The following is a 17156-nucleotide window of genomic DNA, read 5'->3' on the forward strand; positions in this document are numbered from 1 at the left end:
TTTCTCCCACTTTTTATTGGGAAGATGATGAGATCATTCCTTCCCACATATATTAAAGGAGAATTTTCTTGTCGAGGATCGGAAGCAATCTCCACTTTTCAGTCCGTCCGTTGGACTAAAGTTAAAGATTCCCTTCGTGTCACTGATATTTGGAATTATATATTTGGCTAGATAAATAGTTTACGAAGTTTGAAGATATATCACATTTTTTGTGTGGAGATTGGTGGAGTGTAAATATCGTCTTAGAAATTAAAATTTAAGAAACTATATATTAGAGGTCTAAAAATTAAAGTAAAAAACATTGTGGAAGGAACGAGACCAAATCAAGTAGGAAGAACATATCCATATAGAGCTACCGTCGAACCTATGTGATTTAATCTGATGTTAATTGCGAAGTGGACTGAAGACTTATTTTAAAGAGTTGTAAAATTCTTCAACCCGAACCAAGCGAGGATGGCCCAGTGGTCTTGAGGGAGCTTTGGCCCTATTACGGATCCAGGTTCGAATCTCGCTGGCCACCGTCGATTAAAATGGGAAAAAAGGCGACCCTCCAGGATGCCTTATGCGAAGGTGTACTTAGGCGCTAGTCGGATTCTCTTCGCGGTGTCCAGATTACCTGGATTATCAAAACAAAAAAAAAAAAATTCTTTCAACCCGTAATTGCTGAATACATCAAAGTAATGCCAATAAATGCTAAACTAAGTGAATTAAGTATGAAAATGGGTGGCATGCCCTCTACAATAGGTTACTTCATTTTTTTCACAAATTAGGTAAATTCAATAGTTTGTATTTTGTTTTAATGGGTTTTCTCATTTTTTCTTTCAAAAGAAACATTTCAAGTATATTTATTTTTAATACATATCATTCATTCTAATAGTGTTTGTTATTTTACAAAACTTACATATTTTGTATTAATATAATTTTATTTTAACTAAATCTAGATTAGTTTAAAAAAATATACAAGGTTTATATAAACTTATAAATATACTATGAACGTATTAATAATTTTGTTAAAAATAAAATGAAATATTGAACCCTTTTAAAGTAAAAATAAAATTATATAAAAGATTAAAGAAAAAAAATAAAAAATAATTTAACACTAAACAGTTGTTGTAAATAGTGTTTCCTCGGATATGAGGGAAACCTTATTCATAAAACATCTTACCTCTCAAAATAATGCATCACCAGAGAAGGATTTACCTCATTTTTTAGGGTTTTCTTAAAAATGAGGGATTATTAGAGATGGTCTCATACTCAAAAAAAATTCCCAAATACTTTCGCCTTAAATTATTACTTTTACGATTTATTTAAATAGAAAAGTGGTGAATTACTTTTATTTTCAACCAAATAGATATTACATACCCTCTACATCAACTCATTCAAATATTTTCAGTCTAATTTTTTCATTCTATACAAAATATTATATATTATTACTAATTGTAAAAAAAATCAAAAAAATAGAGAAGTTACAACCTATAAATTAAACCTTAAATAAAAATATTCATAAGATTTTAAAAAAAAAATGAACCTGAAAATTGCATAAACACTAGATAACTGTAGAAAACTCTTCATTTAAAACAAAAATATTATAAGAAAATAACACTAAGGCACATGGGTGCTATAATTTTCACACACACACATATATATATATATATATATATATATATATATATATATATATTTGTTCACAACAAACAAATGACACATGGCAGTAAAACTATTTAATTTCATTTATTTTTTTCTAGTATTAATGTATTACTTAGTTGCCAAAAATATTTTCGTGTTTAATTTATAATTAGTTTTACTTTATGACAAAATATAATATTTTAGTATACATATGATTTTGGGTAACTAAAAGATTTCCTACGTTTACATGTATTGATCTTTCTTAAATATTATATTATGTATTTTCATCAAAATTTAATTACTATTAACAAAGTAAGTATAAAAGTATTTCTTATATATTAAAAGAGAAACATTGCCATTTAATGTGTTTACATTACGTTTGTCACGTGGCAGCCTCACAACGATTTGAGAATGAATATGTTGACGTGTCACGTGCAGAGAGTTTCTCAGCCAAATTCTACATAAATGCGTTCACACTATATACTATTTTACGTTTTCGGTATAAATCTCACTTGCAGATTTTTTGAACAAAAGTATCTTTTAATGTTGATTACGGCATATTTATATATTTATTAACCACCTTTATATATTATTTACATACACATACATGTAAGAGTGGACATGAATCGGATATCCGGAGTTTTAGAGGTATTCGTGATCCAATCTGTTTCGTCCGAATAATCAATTATCTGATTCGATTCGTAGCCATCTAGATATACAGTGTCGCGGAAAAATTAGATTTTTAACCGGTTTCGTTCCGTAAAAATAAATAAAAAATTTTAAAAAAATTTAAAACTAAAATAATATAAAATAATGAAAAAATTATTACAAAAAAACTTAAGAAATAAAGAAATTAAACAGCGCAAAGCGGGTTATTACCTAGTACAATATTCTTGTGTAAATATCAATTATTGCCTTATTTCGGTTACCTCAATCTTTTGCTAAAACTCCTGTACCAAAAAATGTCATATTACTTCTTTGTATCCCAGACGATCCCTGCCCTAAAGTTATTCATATTTACAACGATGGTAGTCCTGCTACTTTGGAATTTGAAGGAGAAATCTGGTAAGTTTAAACTTATGCAATGGTTGACAATCAGAATGTTAAAGAAACCATGACCAAGTTCCTTGAGGAAGAACTAAAGTTAATTACTCCGGACCAGAATGGAAGGATTAAAAATGTTGTAGCAAGTGTTACTCAGAAGGTTCTTTTGAAGAAACTAATCGTTTATAAAGCAACTCCTTCACAACTAATCACTGGGTTCTTTTTGGGGACAAAATGGTATGTGTGCTAGATCAAGTAGCTTCAGTTTTTTTTGAACATTTCTCTAAAAGTATACTTTTAAAAATTAGATTTATATATAATTTCTGTCAGATGCTAAAATAATCGTTTTGCAGAAATTTATCGGAAAGTCCATTCAATTTTTTTTTGCTTACAAATAAATATTAGCAGAACTATTCAAAGGTCTACTAAGAAAAAATTTACAAAATGGTCAATTACCAAACTAACATATGCTTTAACGAAGAGACTTTTTCAATAATCTTCTCGGATCTGATTATGTGAATAATTACATACATCCGGTGAGAGTTCATGTTTAGTTTCTCCAGTCACAAAAACTTCTAACTTAACCCAAACGAAAGATACTTAATCGTTGATAGCCAAGAATCATGTGAGGAAATTAGAAAAAGGTTATTTTGTAAAAACAATATTGAGAGTTTTTGAGATGAAATAAGAAAGCAAATGCAAGATAAATAAATTTTGTGTACAAGAAATGTAAAGAATATGTAAAACTGAACTAAAAGACATTTAAAGTTTGATTTTTGGTTGTTCATGGTTATCGGTGATATTTATAACAGTGACATTTTCATAATTAAATGAAGATGGTGAGGATGTTTGATGTCATGTACGAGAAAAATATAATGACATTCTCAAGACTAAAGTTTAATACTAGGATGAAAACTTCAAAAATAAAATAAAAAGAAGTTCATTAATTTGTGTTTGACCAGAAGTTGTTGTAAGTCATTCTTGAAAATACCCTTTTAAAATTTAATAAAGCATCAACAGAAATTTATGTTTTCCAAATTAATAATATCTTTATAAGTTTTATAAGTTTTTAAAAGTTATATCAGTATATATTTAAATTGACAACAATAAATATAAAGTTGTTAAATTTTTCATTATTTATTTATTTATATGGTGGTTGGATTACAGTTGATGTTTTTATGATTACAGGTTTATCATCAAACAGCACAACAAATAGATGAATACGAAAGAGTTTAATAACAAATTCTCTCATCTTGATCAACTAGCACATTCATAAATAAAACATAAAAAATAAAAGACAAAAAAACAAAAATAGCACTAAATCAAGTTTATGTTCCCAAACTAACACTCAAGGTCAAAAGTCACAAAAATAGCACTTAATGTTTTATCAAAAGTCACAAACTTAGGGTTTAGAGTTAAAGGGTGGGGTTTAGGATTTAGGGTTTAGGGTTTAGGGTTTAGAGTTTAGGGTTTAGGGTTTAGATTTTAGAGTTGAGAAATGAGGTTTTGGGGATAAGATTTCAAATTTTGAAAAATAAAAAAAATTAAAATTTTCAAAGGATAAACTTAGAAAGGTGCTATTTTGGTCATTTTAGTTTTTGAGTGCTATTTTTGTGATATAAACTTAGAAATGTGCTATTTTGGAGATTTGTCCAAAATAAAACCAGTGTGAAACGAATTAAATAGATGAATTATGTTTTTCTTTCTATAAATGTTCATTTAATTATACCAAATATATATTACAATAAGTTATAAAATCAATAAATTGAGCTTTTCTATTCTATATTTTTAACCCATAATTTTAGCTTAGAAAAAACTAAAAGTTTTTATTACATAAAACTAAAATAAAACCAATTCAAAATTATAAGCGAACCTAAAAGTAATTATTTTAAATTAAAATAAAATTCTGTCAAATTATATAAAATTTTAAAACGCGTATAAACATATAGTTAGGATTTAAGGTTTAAGACATACATTTAAGATTTAAGGATTAAGACATACATGTAAGTATTAGGATTGTTAAGACTTTAGGTTAGTGTATAGATTATAAAATCATTTTTTTGCAATATAATTTTGATGGATTAAGACATACATTCAAGTATGGTTTTTATCTAAGAAATTTGGAATATAATTTTTGAATTAATTGTGGAAACGACATTTCTTTCATGATCCTATGTGGAAGTAGACCATTTTTGCTACCTTGTGAATTTGGAAGCTTTACGGTGGACCTTTTATAAACTACCATCACACATCATCACAAACCATGTGCGCCCGTCCTTTTAGTTTTTTTTTTGTTTTTAATTATTTTTTTGTCATCTCTTGCTTGTGAGCATCTAGATACTTTTTATTCTCTTTTCTTTTTCCATCCGCTAAAGACTTTTGTTAGAAAATATAATGTCCACCTAAGATAAAACATTTTTTTAAGGCAACTCATATTAAGATGTATAGTGGTTAAAAAAATTTAAAGGCAAAAAGAATGCAAAGGGACACATTTTATGCACGATGTGAAGCACCCGAGGAGTCTATCAATCATGTGTTTTTTAAATGTCACCGACGGTTCAGGTCTAGGCATTATCAAGTATTCCATCGTATCTACACATATTTTCCACTCAGTCCCTTTTTGCCAATATTGATTATTTATTTTGGAGGGTTTCTCCGGAGATAGAAGATCATCAATTTGCATGGATCTTATGGTACATACGGAAAGATAGAAATAATAAAGTTTTTATCAATTTGAACATTGATCCGAGAGATACTCTCAAATTGGCAGAAATGGAGACGTTACTTTGAGCTGAGGCACATATTTCGCTTACACATGGAATAAATCAGACTCGCTTACCAGTAGCAGCAATGGTATCGACTATTCTAGGTAGATGGCTTTTACGGACAGATCATGGAAAACTCAGAAAATCTTTTCAGGACAAGGGTGGTATAGCACACTGGAAGGTTCTGATGGTTTAATGGGAACGAAGAATACAAGAACGAGTCAGTCGCCACTTCACTCGGAGATAGAAGCTCTCATTTGGAAAATGGAATGCATGAGGAATCTTAGACATTTCACTGTTACATTTGCAACAGATTTTTCTCAGTTGGTGAAGATGGTTTTGAAACCAGAAGAATGGCCAGCTTTTGCAAGTTATTTGGAAGATATAAAGTTTTTGAAGAGAAATTTCAACAGTTCAGAGCTCATTCATATACCACGAACGCAAAATTTAAGGACGGACAATCTCACACGTAATGTAAGAAAACAACTGTCGTTTGTTGTCCATATGGATGTGGAGCTACCAGTTTGGTTTGCAAAGTCTACATGAGTCTGTATAAATTGCTGACAAAAAAAGATAATATTCATTCAAAAGAAAAATACAAGGTTTGATACACAAACTGGCAGATAAAAAGAATTCCCAGAAGCAAGAGCCCGAAAAAAAACGACTAAAACCCACAACGAGAAAACTTACGAACAACATAAACAAAGTAAAAATTCTAGAAATCGGAACAAAAACACAAAAGCGAAAGAAAATCCAATGCAACAAACCTCCTAAGTAGCATAAAGAAATGATCTGGATAAATCGTTGTTGTCTAGAACAGCCACCCGATTCCATCCACTTGTAGGGCCATATGAGCTGGATCAAGTCTGAACTGACTTCCGATTCTGGTAAACCGTTCATTTAAATTGTACGCCCACACTGACAATCATAACAGTATATGACTTAAGCAAGACAAGGCCTGCGCAAGCCTGAGTACGTTGTCAAAAATATTTGGTTCCTACGCAAAGTCCACGAGCAAAAACACATGCAGGAACCATTAATCACAAAGTTTTCAAGGTGAGACTTTTACCATTTTTAGTAATTTATAGGCGCTTTAAAAAATTCAAAATATGACTTATAAGAAAAATATAATTTTTTTTATTATATACTTAATGTGATTGTTTAATTTTTTTTAATAATATAAAATTAACAAAAAGAGAGAGAGGATACAAACATTGTTATCAAATACGTATTATTAATAATCATTAATTGTCATATATATATATGTTAATCATATTATGTAATTTTGTAGATTTTATTTAAGGAAAGAATTCAGAATATATTCTTTTGTATACTACTAATCAATTTGATAGTTGCTTTAATAAAAAAGATAATAGAAATTTGTATTAACCAACTTATTTTGGGAAATTGCCACAAATACAACATTCATAGTACTACTTTTCATTTTTACACTAATCACTTTTACCCTCACTTTTAATGAAGGGTAAAATACACTTATACCCCTAGGGTTAACTAATCTAGACTTAGGGTTTAGAGTTGAGAGGTATGGTAGAGTTTTTGGAATGTGAAATTTAGGATTCTAATAAATATATAAATAAATATTAGAAAAAGAAAAAATTCAAAAAATTTTTTTATAAAAAGTTCGAATTTGAAAAAATATAATTCAAAAACATAAAAAAATTATTTATTTATTTAAATTATTTAAATAATGATTTATTATACATATTTATAAATAACAAGGGTATAAGAGTCTTTTGCCACTTAATGAAGAAAGTATTTTTGAAAATGTTCCCTTAGTGGTGGTAAAAAAGAAAAGTGGTACCATGAAAGTGGAAAACATTAAATCTCCCACTTATTTTTCTAAGGATTCTAAAAATCATCCTAGTGATGACACGTGACTACGAAAACATGTTGTGCTCCATAATTAATATATAGGTGATTGAAAAGTGATATATTTATCTTTACTATTATTTTATAAATTATTTTGCTGATTTGCCATACTAATTTTGATTAATTTTTATTATTTGTCATGTTTTACTAGTTTTAGTTAAATTATTGATTTCTTATTAGTTTTTACCTAAATCATTGATTTATTATTAGTTTTTAGCTGATTCTTTAATTTATTAATTTAAATAGTATAACTATTTTAAACTTTTTAATTAAATGTATAATTATTTGCTACTACAATTTTGAAAATATCACAAATATAATTTTAACAATTCATATTTATTATATTTAAAAATTATACTTGTAACTAGATATGGAACATAATCTATCTTTTACTATAGTTTATAGTTTAATAATAGTATAAATAATGTGTAAGTGATATTTATCATAGTCTTTGTCGTAGTATAATTATATTAGTATTAGTAGGGGTTATTGGTTGTTGTATTTTAATGGATTTGAAAATCCGAACTAAATCTAGTGTTTATTGGTTCTATGATTTGTAAATCTGTATTAAAATTATGTGTTATTGGTTTAATGATTCATAAATTCTGTATCAAATCAAGTGATATTCAATCATACCGATTTACTAATATATTTGATTTTATAATGAATTTGAATGGATTTGTTTGGATTTGTTAGTTAAAAATACAAAGACTCAAATCCGAGGGAATACCTCCGGATTTGCATATTTTACTTGAATTTATAAATACTATATGGATTTCTAAATCAATCAAAATATATAAACCAATAACACCTATTAAAGTGCTAATATTGAGAACTATGATGCCGATTTTATAATAATTTGTTTGACTCTATGATAGTATATATTTTGTCATTTAAATTTTAATGTGCCATACACACAAAACACAAAACTTCATCTTCAAATAAAATGATTGTAACAACACAATTCCCGACCCAACGAATTTCAGCCTGCTAAAGTCCATGCCTATTCTCGAAAGCCCAAGTCATTCTCTATTAATACCCAGCCCATCAGTTTATTTATTTTTCTTCAAAAACTCACAAGTTAGAGAAAAAACAATAAATAAAAGAGGAGTTAGAAGAAAAACAAGTCTAAGAAGAAGAGAGTGGGAAACCTTTGTAGCAAAGCCATCAGAGATCGCCACCGGAGCCACCGCACACCGTGACCACGCTACCCTCGTCCCCACCATTCGCCATAATAGGTAATTGCTGGAAACCGCCGACTCGTTAGCTTAAGTTTCGGCCCTTTTTGTAAATCGACAATATCTTCTTGTCCGTTGAGAATCTCGTGCATGCAAGGCCACCATCGTGTTCCCCTCGTCGAGACGAAGATGTACCCACTGACCACAACGCAATTGAAGTCCAGCTGAAGCCGCACACGCAGTCTGAAGTTTCGCCGCCCACACGCTTGTAGACCACGCGCCGCCGCTGGAAGTCGTGGCCACTGCCGGCCCCCGCCGTCCACTGCTGTTCCCTCTCGCCATCCAATGATCGTCACTGGTGACTCGCCGAAGACTAGGCAACTCGTCCGAGTCGACTCGGTGAGTCAACTCAGTGATTCAATCAACCGGTGAGTTGACCCAGTTAAAACTGATTTATGTTCTGTTAGGATAACCTGGTCGGTTAAGTCAAATTGATTTCTGGTTAAAGGTTCAGGGAATGTCGACTGTGTTTGACATAATTCATCGGGAGAGAGATCGGATTTAGGAGGACACCTCAGAGACCGAGCCACAGATAATGGTTGTTTTTCTCAGAGTTTTGTTACGATGATATTGGAGATGTAAGCTCATGATTTTAATTCGGGGATGAATTCCTTTTTAGTGGGAGAGAATTGTAACGACCCAATTCTGTCTCAACAAATTTCGGCCAGCTAAGGTCCATGCCTATTCTCGGCCAGAATGATTATCTTTAAATACCCAGCCCATCAATTTATTTTCTTTTGTTCCAAAAATCAGAAGTTAGAAAAAAAATAGAAAAAAAAAGAGGAGTTAAAAGAGAAACAAGTTTAAAAAGAAGAGAGTGAAAAACCTTTGTGATGGAGCCATCAGGGATCACCACCGTTGCCACCGCACGCCAAGACCACGCCAGCCTCGTCCCCACAATTCGCCGTAGAAGGTAATTTCCGGAATCTGCCGTCTCATTAGCTTAAGTTTTGGCCGTTTTAGTAAATCGACCATGTCTTCCTAACCGTTGAGAATCTCGTGCATAAAAGGCCTCCATCGTGTTCTTCTGGTCAAGTTGAACCCGTAACCACCGACCACGTCGCAATCAGAGTCCAGACAAAGCCGCATGTGTCGTCTGAAGTTTCACCGACCGTGCGTGTAGACCATGCGGCGACCCCAGAAATAGCGTCCGCCGCCGGCCCTGCTATGCTCCGCTGCCGGCCGCCGCTATTCTTCGATTTGCTCCGCCGCCATCTGCCGCTGGTAAGCTGCCGTCCCTTCTTGCCGTCCGGTGTCTCGCCGGTGACTCGGAAACTCGGCCAAGTCGACTCGGTGAGTCAACTCAGTGACTCGGTCAACTAGTGAGTTGACCCAGTTTAAATTGATTTTGGTTTGGTTATGGTAAACCGGTCGGTTAAATCAAATTGATTTCTTGTTAAAGGTTCAAGGGATGTCGACCGTGTTTGTCAGAATTCGTCGGGAGAGAGATGGGATAAAGGAGGGGACCTCAGAGACCGAGCCGCATATGATGGTTGTTTTTCCAGAGTTTTGTTACGATGATATTGGACATGTCAGCTCATGATTTGAATTTGAAGATGAATTCCTTAATAGTGGGAGCGAATTGTAACGACCCAATTCCGGCCCAACGAATTTCGGCCAGCTAAGGTCCATTCCTATTCTCGGCCCAAGTGATTATGTATAAATACTCAGCCCATCAGTTTATTTTCTTTTGAAATATCAGAAGTTCGAAAGAAAAAAGAAAAAAAAAAGAGGAGTTAGAAAAGAAACAAGTTTATGAAGAAGAGAGTCGGAAGCCTTTGTAGTGGAGCCATCATGGATCACCACTGGAGCCACCGCAAGCCGTGACCACACCAGCCTCGTCCCCACCATTTACCGTAGTAGGTAATTTCTGGAAACCGCCATCTCATTAGCTTAAGTTTCGGCTGTTTTAGTAAATGGACCATATCTTCCTAACTGTTGATAATCTCGTGCCTGCAAGGCCACTATCGTGTTCCTCTCGTCGAGACAAAGCCGTAGCCACCAACAACGTCGAAATCGGAGTCCACCGAAGCCACACGCGTCATCTGAAGTATCGCCGCCCCCGCGGGTGTAGACCACGCACCGCCGCCGGAAGTAGTGTCTGCTGGCCGCCGCCATGCTACTCTGCGATCTGCCGCTGTTCTCCGCCGTGCTCCGCTGCTGTCCATTGCCGGCCGGTTACCATCACCGGTGACTCGGCCAAGTTGATACGGTGAGTCAACTTGGTTACTCGGTCAACCGGTGGGTTGACCCAGTTTAAATTGATTTTGGTTCAGTTAGGGTAAACCGCTCAGTTAAGTCAAATTGATTTCTTGTAAAAGGTTCAGGGGATGTCAACCGTGTTTGTTAGAATTCATTGGGAGAGAGATGTAATTCAGGAGGAGACCACAAAGATCGAGTCGCAGATGATGGTTGATTTTTTGGAGTTTTGTTACGATGATATAGACATGTCAGCTCATGATCTGAAATCGGAGACAAATTCTTTATTAGTGGGGGAGAATTATAACGATCCAATTCCCGGCCCAACGAATCCTGGCCAGCTAAGGTCCATGCATATTCTCGGCCCAAGAGATTATCTATAAATACCCAACCCATCAAATTATTTTCTTTTGTTCCAAAAATCAGAAGTTGGAAAAAGAGAAAAAAAAGACAAAAAAGGAAAGAGGAGTTAGAAGAGAAACAAGTTTAAGAAGAAGACAGTGGAAAACCTTTGTAGTGGAGCCATCAGGGATCACCACTGGCATCACCACACGCCGTGAGACCACGCCAGCCTTGTCCCCACTGTTTTCCGTAATAGGTAATTACCAGAAACCGCCGTCTCATTAGCTTAAGTTTAGGTCGTTTTAGTAAATCGACCATATCTTCCTAACAGCTGAGATTCTCGTGCTTGCAAGGCCACCGTCGTATTCTTCTCGTCGAGACGAAGCCTTAGCCACCAACCACGTCACAATCGGAGTCCAGAAAAAACTTCACGCGGCGTCTAAAGTATCGCCGCCCGATCCCGTGGAACCCACCGATCCCGTGGAATCCATGCTCACAGCCCTGCTGGGCACCAACTCTAATCCCTCACATGTGAGTCCTCACTGACTCCTCTATGTAGGTTATTGGTGCGCTTGGCGTTCCTCGAACCGAAGATGGCCATTTAACAACTCTTCCACAGGAAAAGCTGTCACCAAGTAAAAATGACTTTTATTATAACAACCCGTCCCGTGGGCCCCAGACTGGCCCTACAGAACACCGACCCTAACCCTTCACAATATAAAACAAAATAAAACAGACCCGTTATTGAAAGATAATACAAATAACATAAGTTTAGGGAAGAGCAGACTAATAAGAGATATAATACCCCTGTTCGTTTGATAAACGTCGCGTCTAGCATCCGCATCTCTTTTTAACTTTGTATTTCCGTTGTTTTAAAAGCAAGATTGCGGAAAAACCACTGAGCCGATATTAATTATGAGAGATACAGCGTTAGGTTTCGGATGTTAATTGATCGCTAAAAATTCTAGCGGCAGTTACGACTCACGACGGCAATTACTTTTACGGTTACGGCTAGATTCAGCGTCTATTGCAGTTGACGCTAGATTCTTGAGGACGAAGCAGTTACTGAATATTTGGAGCTGCTGACGCTTCAGCGTCTATAAAAAGAACATGGGTAATTGATATGAGGAAGAAGAGTCAAACTCGAAAACCTGAATCATTGTGATAGTTTTTTTTTTTTTGAAACTAAGAGGAGTGTAATTAATCTAAAATTGGAGGTGATTTGATTTCTAATGAGGTTTTAGATGATTTCACTGGATTGCAGAGATTAAAATGATTTTTGTTAAACCACCCTAGAATATCACCTAAAATCATTGGATTTGAATTTTAAATTTTTTAACTAAAAAACTTCATTCAAACACTTTAAAATTATTTGAAAACTTTTAAACTCTATGATTTAAAATATTTTCACCAACACTTTATTTGAAAGTAGTTTATAAAATGTCAAATTTAATAACACATGATTCTAAATGAAATTTTAAAATTCATTTATGAATAAGAGTGGATTTGTCATTCTGTTGCAAATCACCTAAAACTTCCAATTGAATACACTCTTCTAAAGGATTAAACCCAGATCTATTAAAGATACTTACCTAACCCCCGGATGGGAGGTGCATCCCACGGATAGAAATCATTGTGATATTTTTGAAGATGGATGTGTATATCGAAGCCCTAACTTACTTCACAATCTAAAACTCAATTTTGGTTGTAAACTCAACGTGAAGTTTCTATGATGACAAGGGGAAAAATTGAAGTAGGATTGATATCTCAAATTTTCTTATTTTAATATAGTCACTAATAAAGAGATTTAATTTTAATAAAGAAAATTATGAAAATAAATTATTACCCAGATTAATAATTGGGAATTTTTTTGAGCAAAACTATATTTAAATCAAATTATAAAAGGGTTTCAGATTATCAAATTATTTAATTGATTAATAGGCTATAGTAACAAATTTGATCGGATACTCAAGTTATTATTTTTTTATAAATTGTAGGTTAGTCTAGGTAATTTTTTAAAATATATTGTTTTTTAATTGATGGGGCATTTTAGAATAAATAATGAGATAGTAGGGCAGATTGAATTTTTTTTGTCAGCTGCAAATTGGATTACTGTCCACAATTTTAAATGCGAAACCCTCATTTATTTATTATTTCAATTTTCTTAGATGTGTAACTGTATATGATTATATAATACTCCCTCCGTTTTTAATATAAGTCGTTTTAGAATTGTGCACATAGATTAAGAAATCATTAATTTTTTAACTAACCACAAATCAACCAATAATAAAATAGAATGTATATTATCATTGGTCATATAATTTTACATAGAAAACCGAGAACGTCATATAATTTGGAACATAAAAATTTCTCTAAAACGACTTATATTAAAAAACGGAGGAAGTATTAGTAATTAATTAATTTGTATATTATAAATAGTTTCTAACAAAACATTATAACCATATAATTATACAATTGTTGAAATCTCACGTCTCAGCTTCAACGTGTTTGACATCAACAAGAGTTAATACAAATAATTTTAATATGGGTGTTTAGGGGCGAAGGGTAACATGTACTTTGCAGCAATTGCTCGGACTCTCCAGAAGTTTTGAGGTTCATCAGAACTTGTTGAATGCGCATATGACCAGAACCAACGTACTTTACTAAACATGAGCAGCTATTTGCTTTGTTAATTCCAGAACCTTGGCAAACAATTCTTTAAGTTTTCTGAAAACCAAACGCTTTGCAGTGATGAGAGTTATACATTTAAGAGAAAACTCTGAACGTCACTTTGACCAATATTTTTCAAATCCTAAAATGGGCAGCGACAAGAGAAGAAAAATAATACTGTAGCTCTCAAGAGAATAACAATTTCCAAGTAAAGTATTCAGTATAAGAAATTGTAATAAGCCGGAGAAAAAAAAACACATCTTAACTGATTAAAACTTATACTAATACGAAATACCAACTCTCTAACTAAACAACACCATTACAACAAAAATGATGCAATGGCCTAGTTTCATCCATCATTTGCTGCCTCTACAAGCTTTACGGTAAACCTAAGCTTTTTGATTTTCAATTTTACTTCCTCAGAACATAATGCTTTCCATTCATTGCTTAACTCTTTTCTTTTCTCCGTTCCGAGGTTCATCATCAGCTTCTTAAGCTGTAAATTCCTCTGCCAATCGCTTAAACCTTGCAAAATCGTGGTCTCAAACGCATCTTCAACAACGCGCAACTCATCATCATCATCATCATGACTCTCTTTCCCGTCAAGCTCACCTTTCTCCGCCCCGTTTTCATTTACAGGTTCATCATTACTTACTCGACCCTTTTCCCTAGAGGCATTCTCCTGATTCAACACAAACACTCTTACCTGTTACTGCGATAGCAAAACTTTAGACTTGGAAACAGAACTTGAGAAAGCGGAACCAAAACTGTAGGTTGGAAAACAAAAAAAAAGAAAACGATAAATGAGTCACTTACGTCACTCTCGATCTGCATTACGTTCTCCATGCCTCCATCAGCAAATTCAGAATCTTTGCCATCAAGCTTACTACTTTCATCCCCATTGTCATTTACACGTCCAGCATTATCCAATGGTTCATCCTCCTGATTGATCAGCAAACCATACACAAATGAGTTTTAACTATTACCAAAATCAACTGCAAGTCAATCAAGAAACAAATGATGAATCCTTCACTTGAGTATCTCCTGGTGCTTTCTCAGTGCCTCCTCCGTTAGCAGCAACTTCACCTTGGTTTAGGCCCCAGATCATGTTGGAGTATCCAAAGGCTTGAGAGTCAGTAAGCCTAGTAAAGAGCGGATCTTCCCCTCGATCGATTCTCTCCATGTGAAGAACGAACTTCCTCCTCAACTTCCTGACCTTACTAAAAAGCTGCTCCTTGGAGAATCTCACATGGATGGAACCTTGCACGAAACAGAAGAAACCATCCCAATCAAAACTTGGATCGTGCCTTGTCTTCACTCTGTATTCCACCAATCCCTAAATCGACAGCGAGTGAGTGAGAAGAGGATCTAGTGTTGACATACAGTGAAAAGAGATGAAATGAACCTTTAAGATAGAGAGCTCATCGTCCTCGTTCCAGATCCGTTTGATCACCGGAGAAGCCAATTTCTTCTTCTTCGTCGAAACTTCTTCTGAGGGAGACTTCTGCAGACAAGTATCCGAGAAATTGAGGCGCTTCAGAGTCGCCATCTGCAGAAATGGTTCCATCAAAAATCAATTTTGACCCCTATCGATCAGTGGGATGAGCCGAGAAGAAAAAGACGAACCTGAGAATGGAGCGTTAATCAAGTGGGAGCGAGACGTTTTTCTCGACAAGACCAAAGCCCTTAACCACCCTAAATTATTCTAATTTCTAAATTAAAAGCCATCTTTGTTTTCTAAAGACACCCTCATATTTTCTTATACCTTTCAAAACAACCCATATATTATAAATTTCTATAGCGGGAAAAGCAATTTTGAAGATTTCATCACTGTCAGCTATGTCACTCGAGATTAACTCTATATAACCCGTACCCCCGGGAAATCGGCCGATTCCTACATCAACAAGGGTCAACGGTCTCGATCAGTACATAAACATGTCACATGTGCGAAAACATACATCAACTAGTACAAAATTTAATTTTTATACATGAACTTTCAAAATTTGGTTTTATCATACATTGACCTAATTTTCGTTAGTCAAACGTTGAGTTGTCGTTAACCGGTAATAGGAAATCAACTAATTCCTACATCAACAGGGACCAATGGTACGAATCAATACATAAACACTTCACTTCTGCAAAAACATACATTAACTAATACAAAATTTAAATTCAATACATGAACTTTTGAAATCTAGTTTTAACATACGCAAAAGCTTTGACATTTACCTAATTTTCACTAGTCAAATAATATTGAAGATAAATTGTCTGTCACCTATTGATTAAGTAAGGTTTTTATTATATTATGTGGTAATTAAATTGTATTACGTAGTAATTGAATGAGACAAAATAAATCATGTAGGTCAAATGATTTCTTTCTCGTGTAATTCATTAGTTAGCTTTTCTCTTAATTTTTTTCTTCAACTTTTTCGACAACAGAAAACACTAACACCGAGAAAACGAAAGAAGACAAAATTGAACAAAGCAAAAAGAGAATGTCTTCGGTAAGCTAAACATTCTCATTTCTCTCAGTCAATTACTACATATTATGGTTTAATTATTACATAATACAATAAAAACTTTACTTAATCAACACGTGACAAACAAATTATTTTCGGTATTATTTGACTAGTGAAAATTAGGTAAATCTATTTTATTAAATTTAAGTACAAAATAAAACTAACATTATTTTCAACAGATTTACTACGTCTTTTCTTTCCTTATTTTCACTCAATTTAACTACTTTATTAATTGCATTTTTTCCAAATAATTTAACAGCATGTCTTATAGAAATATAAAACAGAACTTACCTATATTTAAGTGTTTTATTATATCTTTTACTTTTTTTTTATACTTCTTAACTACTTCATTAAGATATGGATATCAGGTATACGGTTGGGTATGGATTGGTTCTTTCGGATATCGATTTTTTTTTGGGTTTTGAAATTATGCTTTTTTCGGGTATTAGAAAATTTCTGGTGGGATTCAAATAGGGTCTTTCCAGATCCGGGTGGGTTTGGTTTTTATGTGTAGGAACATAAAAATGAATCATATTTTATATATTTAGGAATGTCATTAAACAATTTATAAACAAATTAACAACAAATATCTGCGCGGACGCGCATGTCAAGTTTTAGTATATGTAAAAACTAGATTTCGAAAGTTCATGTATTGAATTTAAATTTTGTATTAGTTGATGTATGTTTTTGCACAGGTGAAGTGTTTATGTATTGATATGGACCATTGATCCCTGATGATGTAGGAATTAGCTGATTTTCTGTTACTGGTTAACGACAACTCAACGTTTGACTAACCAAAATTATGTCAATGTATGATAAAACCAAATTTTGAAAGTTTGCACATGTAACATGTTTATGTACTG

General features: G+C 33.4%; 1 protein-coding gene across 2 annotated transcripts; it reads right to left on the reverse strand.

Annotated features, from left to right (window-relative positions):
• Positions 1-13936: 13936 nt before the first annotated feature.
• LOC106357514 (GLABROUS1 enhancer-binding protein-like 1) lies at positions 13937-15484 on the reverse strand. 2 transcript variants are annotated; one of them, XM_013797175.3, is made up of 5 exons: positions 15401-15484; positions 15180-15323; positions 14808-15110; positions 14591-14716; positions 13937-14456 (listed from the first exon to the last, which is right to left on the reverse strand). In XM_013797175.3, exons 2-5 carry the CDS (start codon positions 15321-15323, stop codon positions 14124-14126), a joined length of 906 nt encoding a protein of 301 aa, XP_013652629.2. In that variant the 5' UTR covers positions 15401-15484; the 3' UTR covers positions 13937-14123. The 2 variants fall into 2 exon arrangements, with proteins under 2 accessions (XP_013652629.2, XP_013652628.2); XM_013797174.3 differs by having other exon boundaries at positions 15180-15415.
• Positions 15485-17156: the final 1672 nt, after the last annotated feature.

This window comes from Brassica napus, chromosome C6, assembly GCF_020379485.1.
Source record: "Brassica napus cultivar Da-Ae chromosome C6, Da-Ae, whole genome shotgun sequence".
Lineage (NCBI taxonomy): Eukaryota > Viridiplantae > Streptophyta > Magnoliopsida > Brassicales > Brassicaceae > Brassica > Brassica napus.

Bases quoted from the DNA above. Each gene is read 5' to 3' on its own strand.
- LOC106357514 (XM_013797174.3), bottom strand. From the start codon at position 15,341: ATGGAACCATTTCTGCAGATGGCGACTCTGAAGCGCCTCAATTTCTCG. The intron at 14,717-14,807 runs GTGAAGGATTCA...CTGATCAATCAG, and splicing joins AAGCACCAGGAGATACTCAA to GAGGATGAACCATTGGATAA. The intron at 14,457-14,590 runs GTAAGTGACTCA...GTGTTGAATCAG, and splicing joins TAATGCAGATCGAGAGTGAC to GAGAATGCCTCTAGGGAAAA.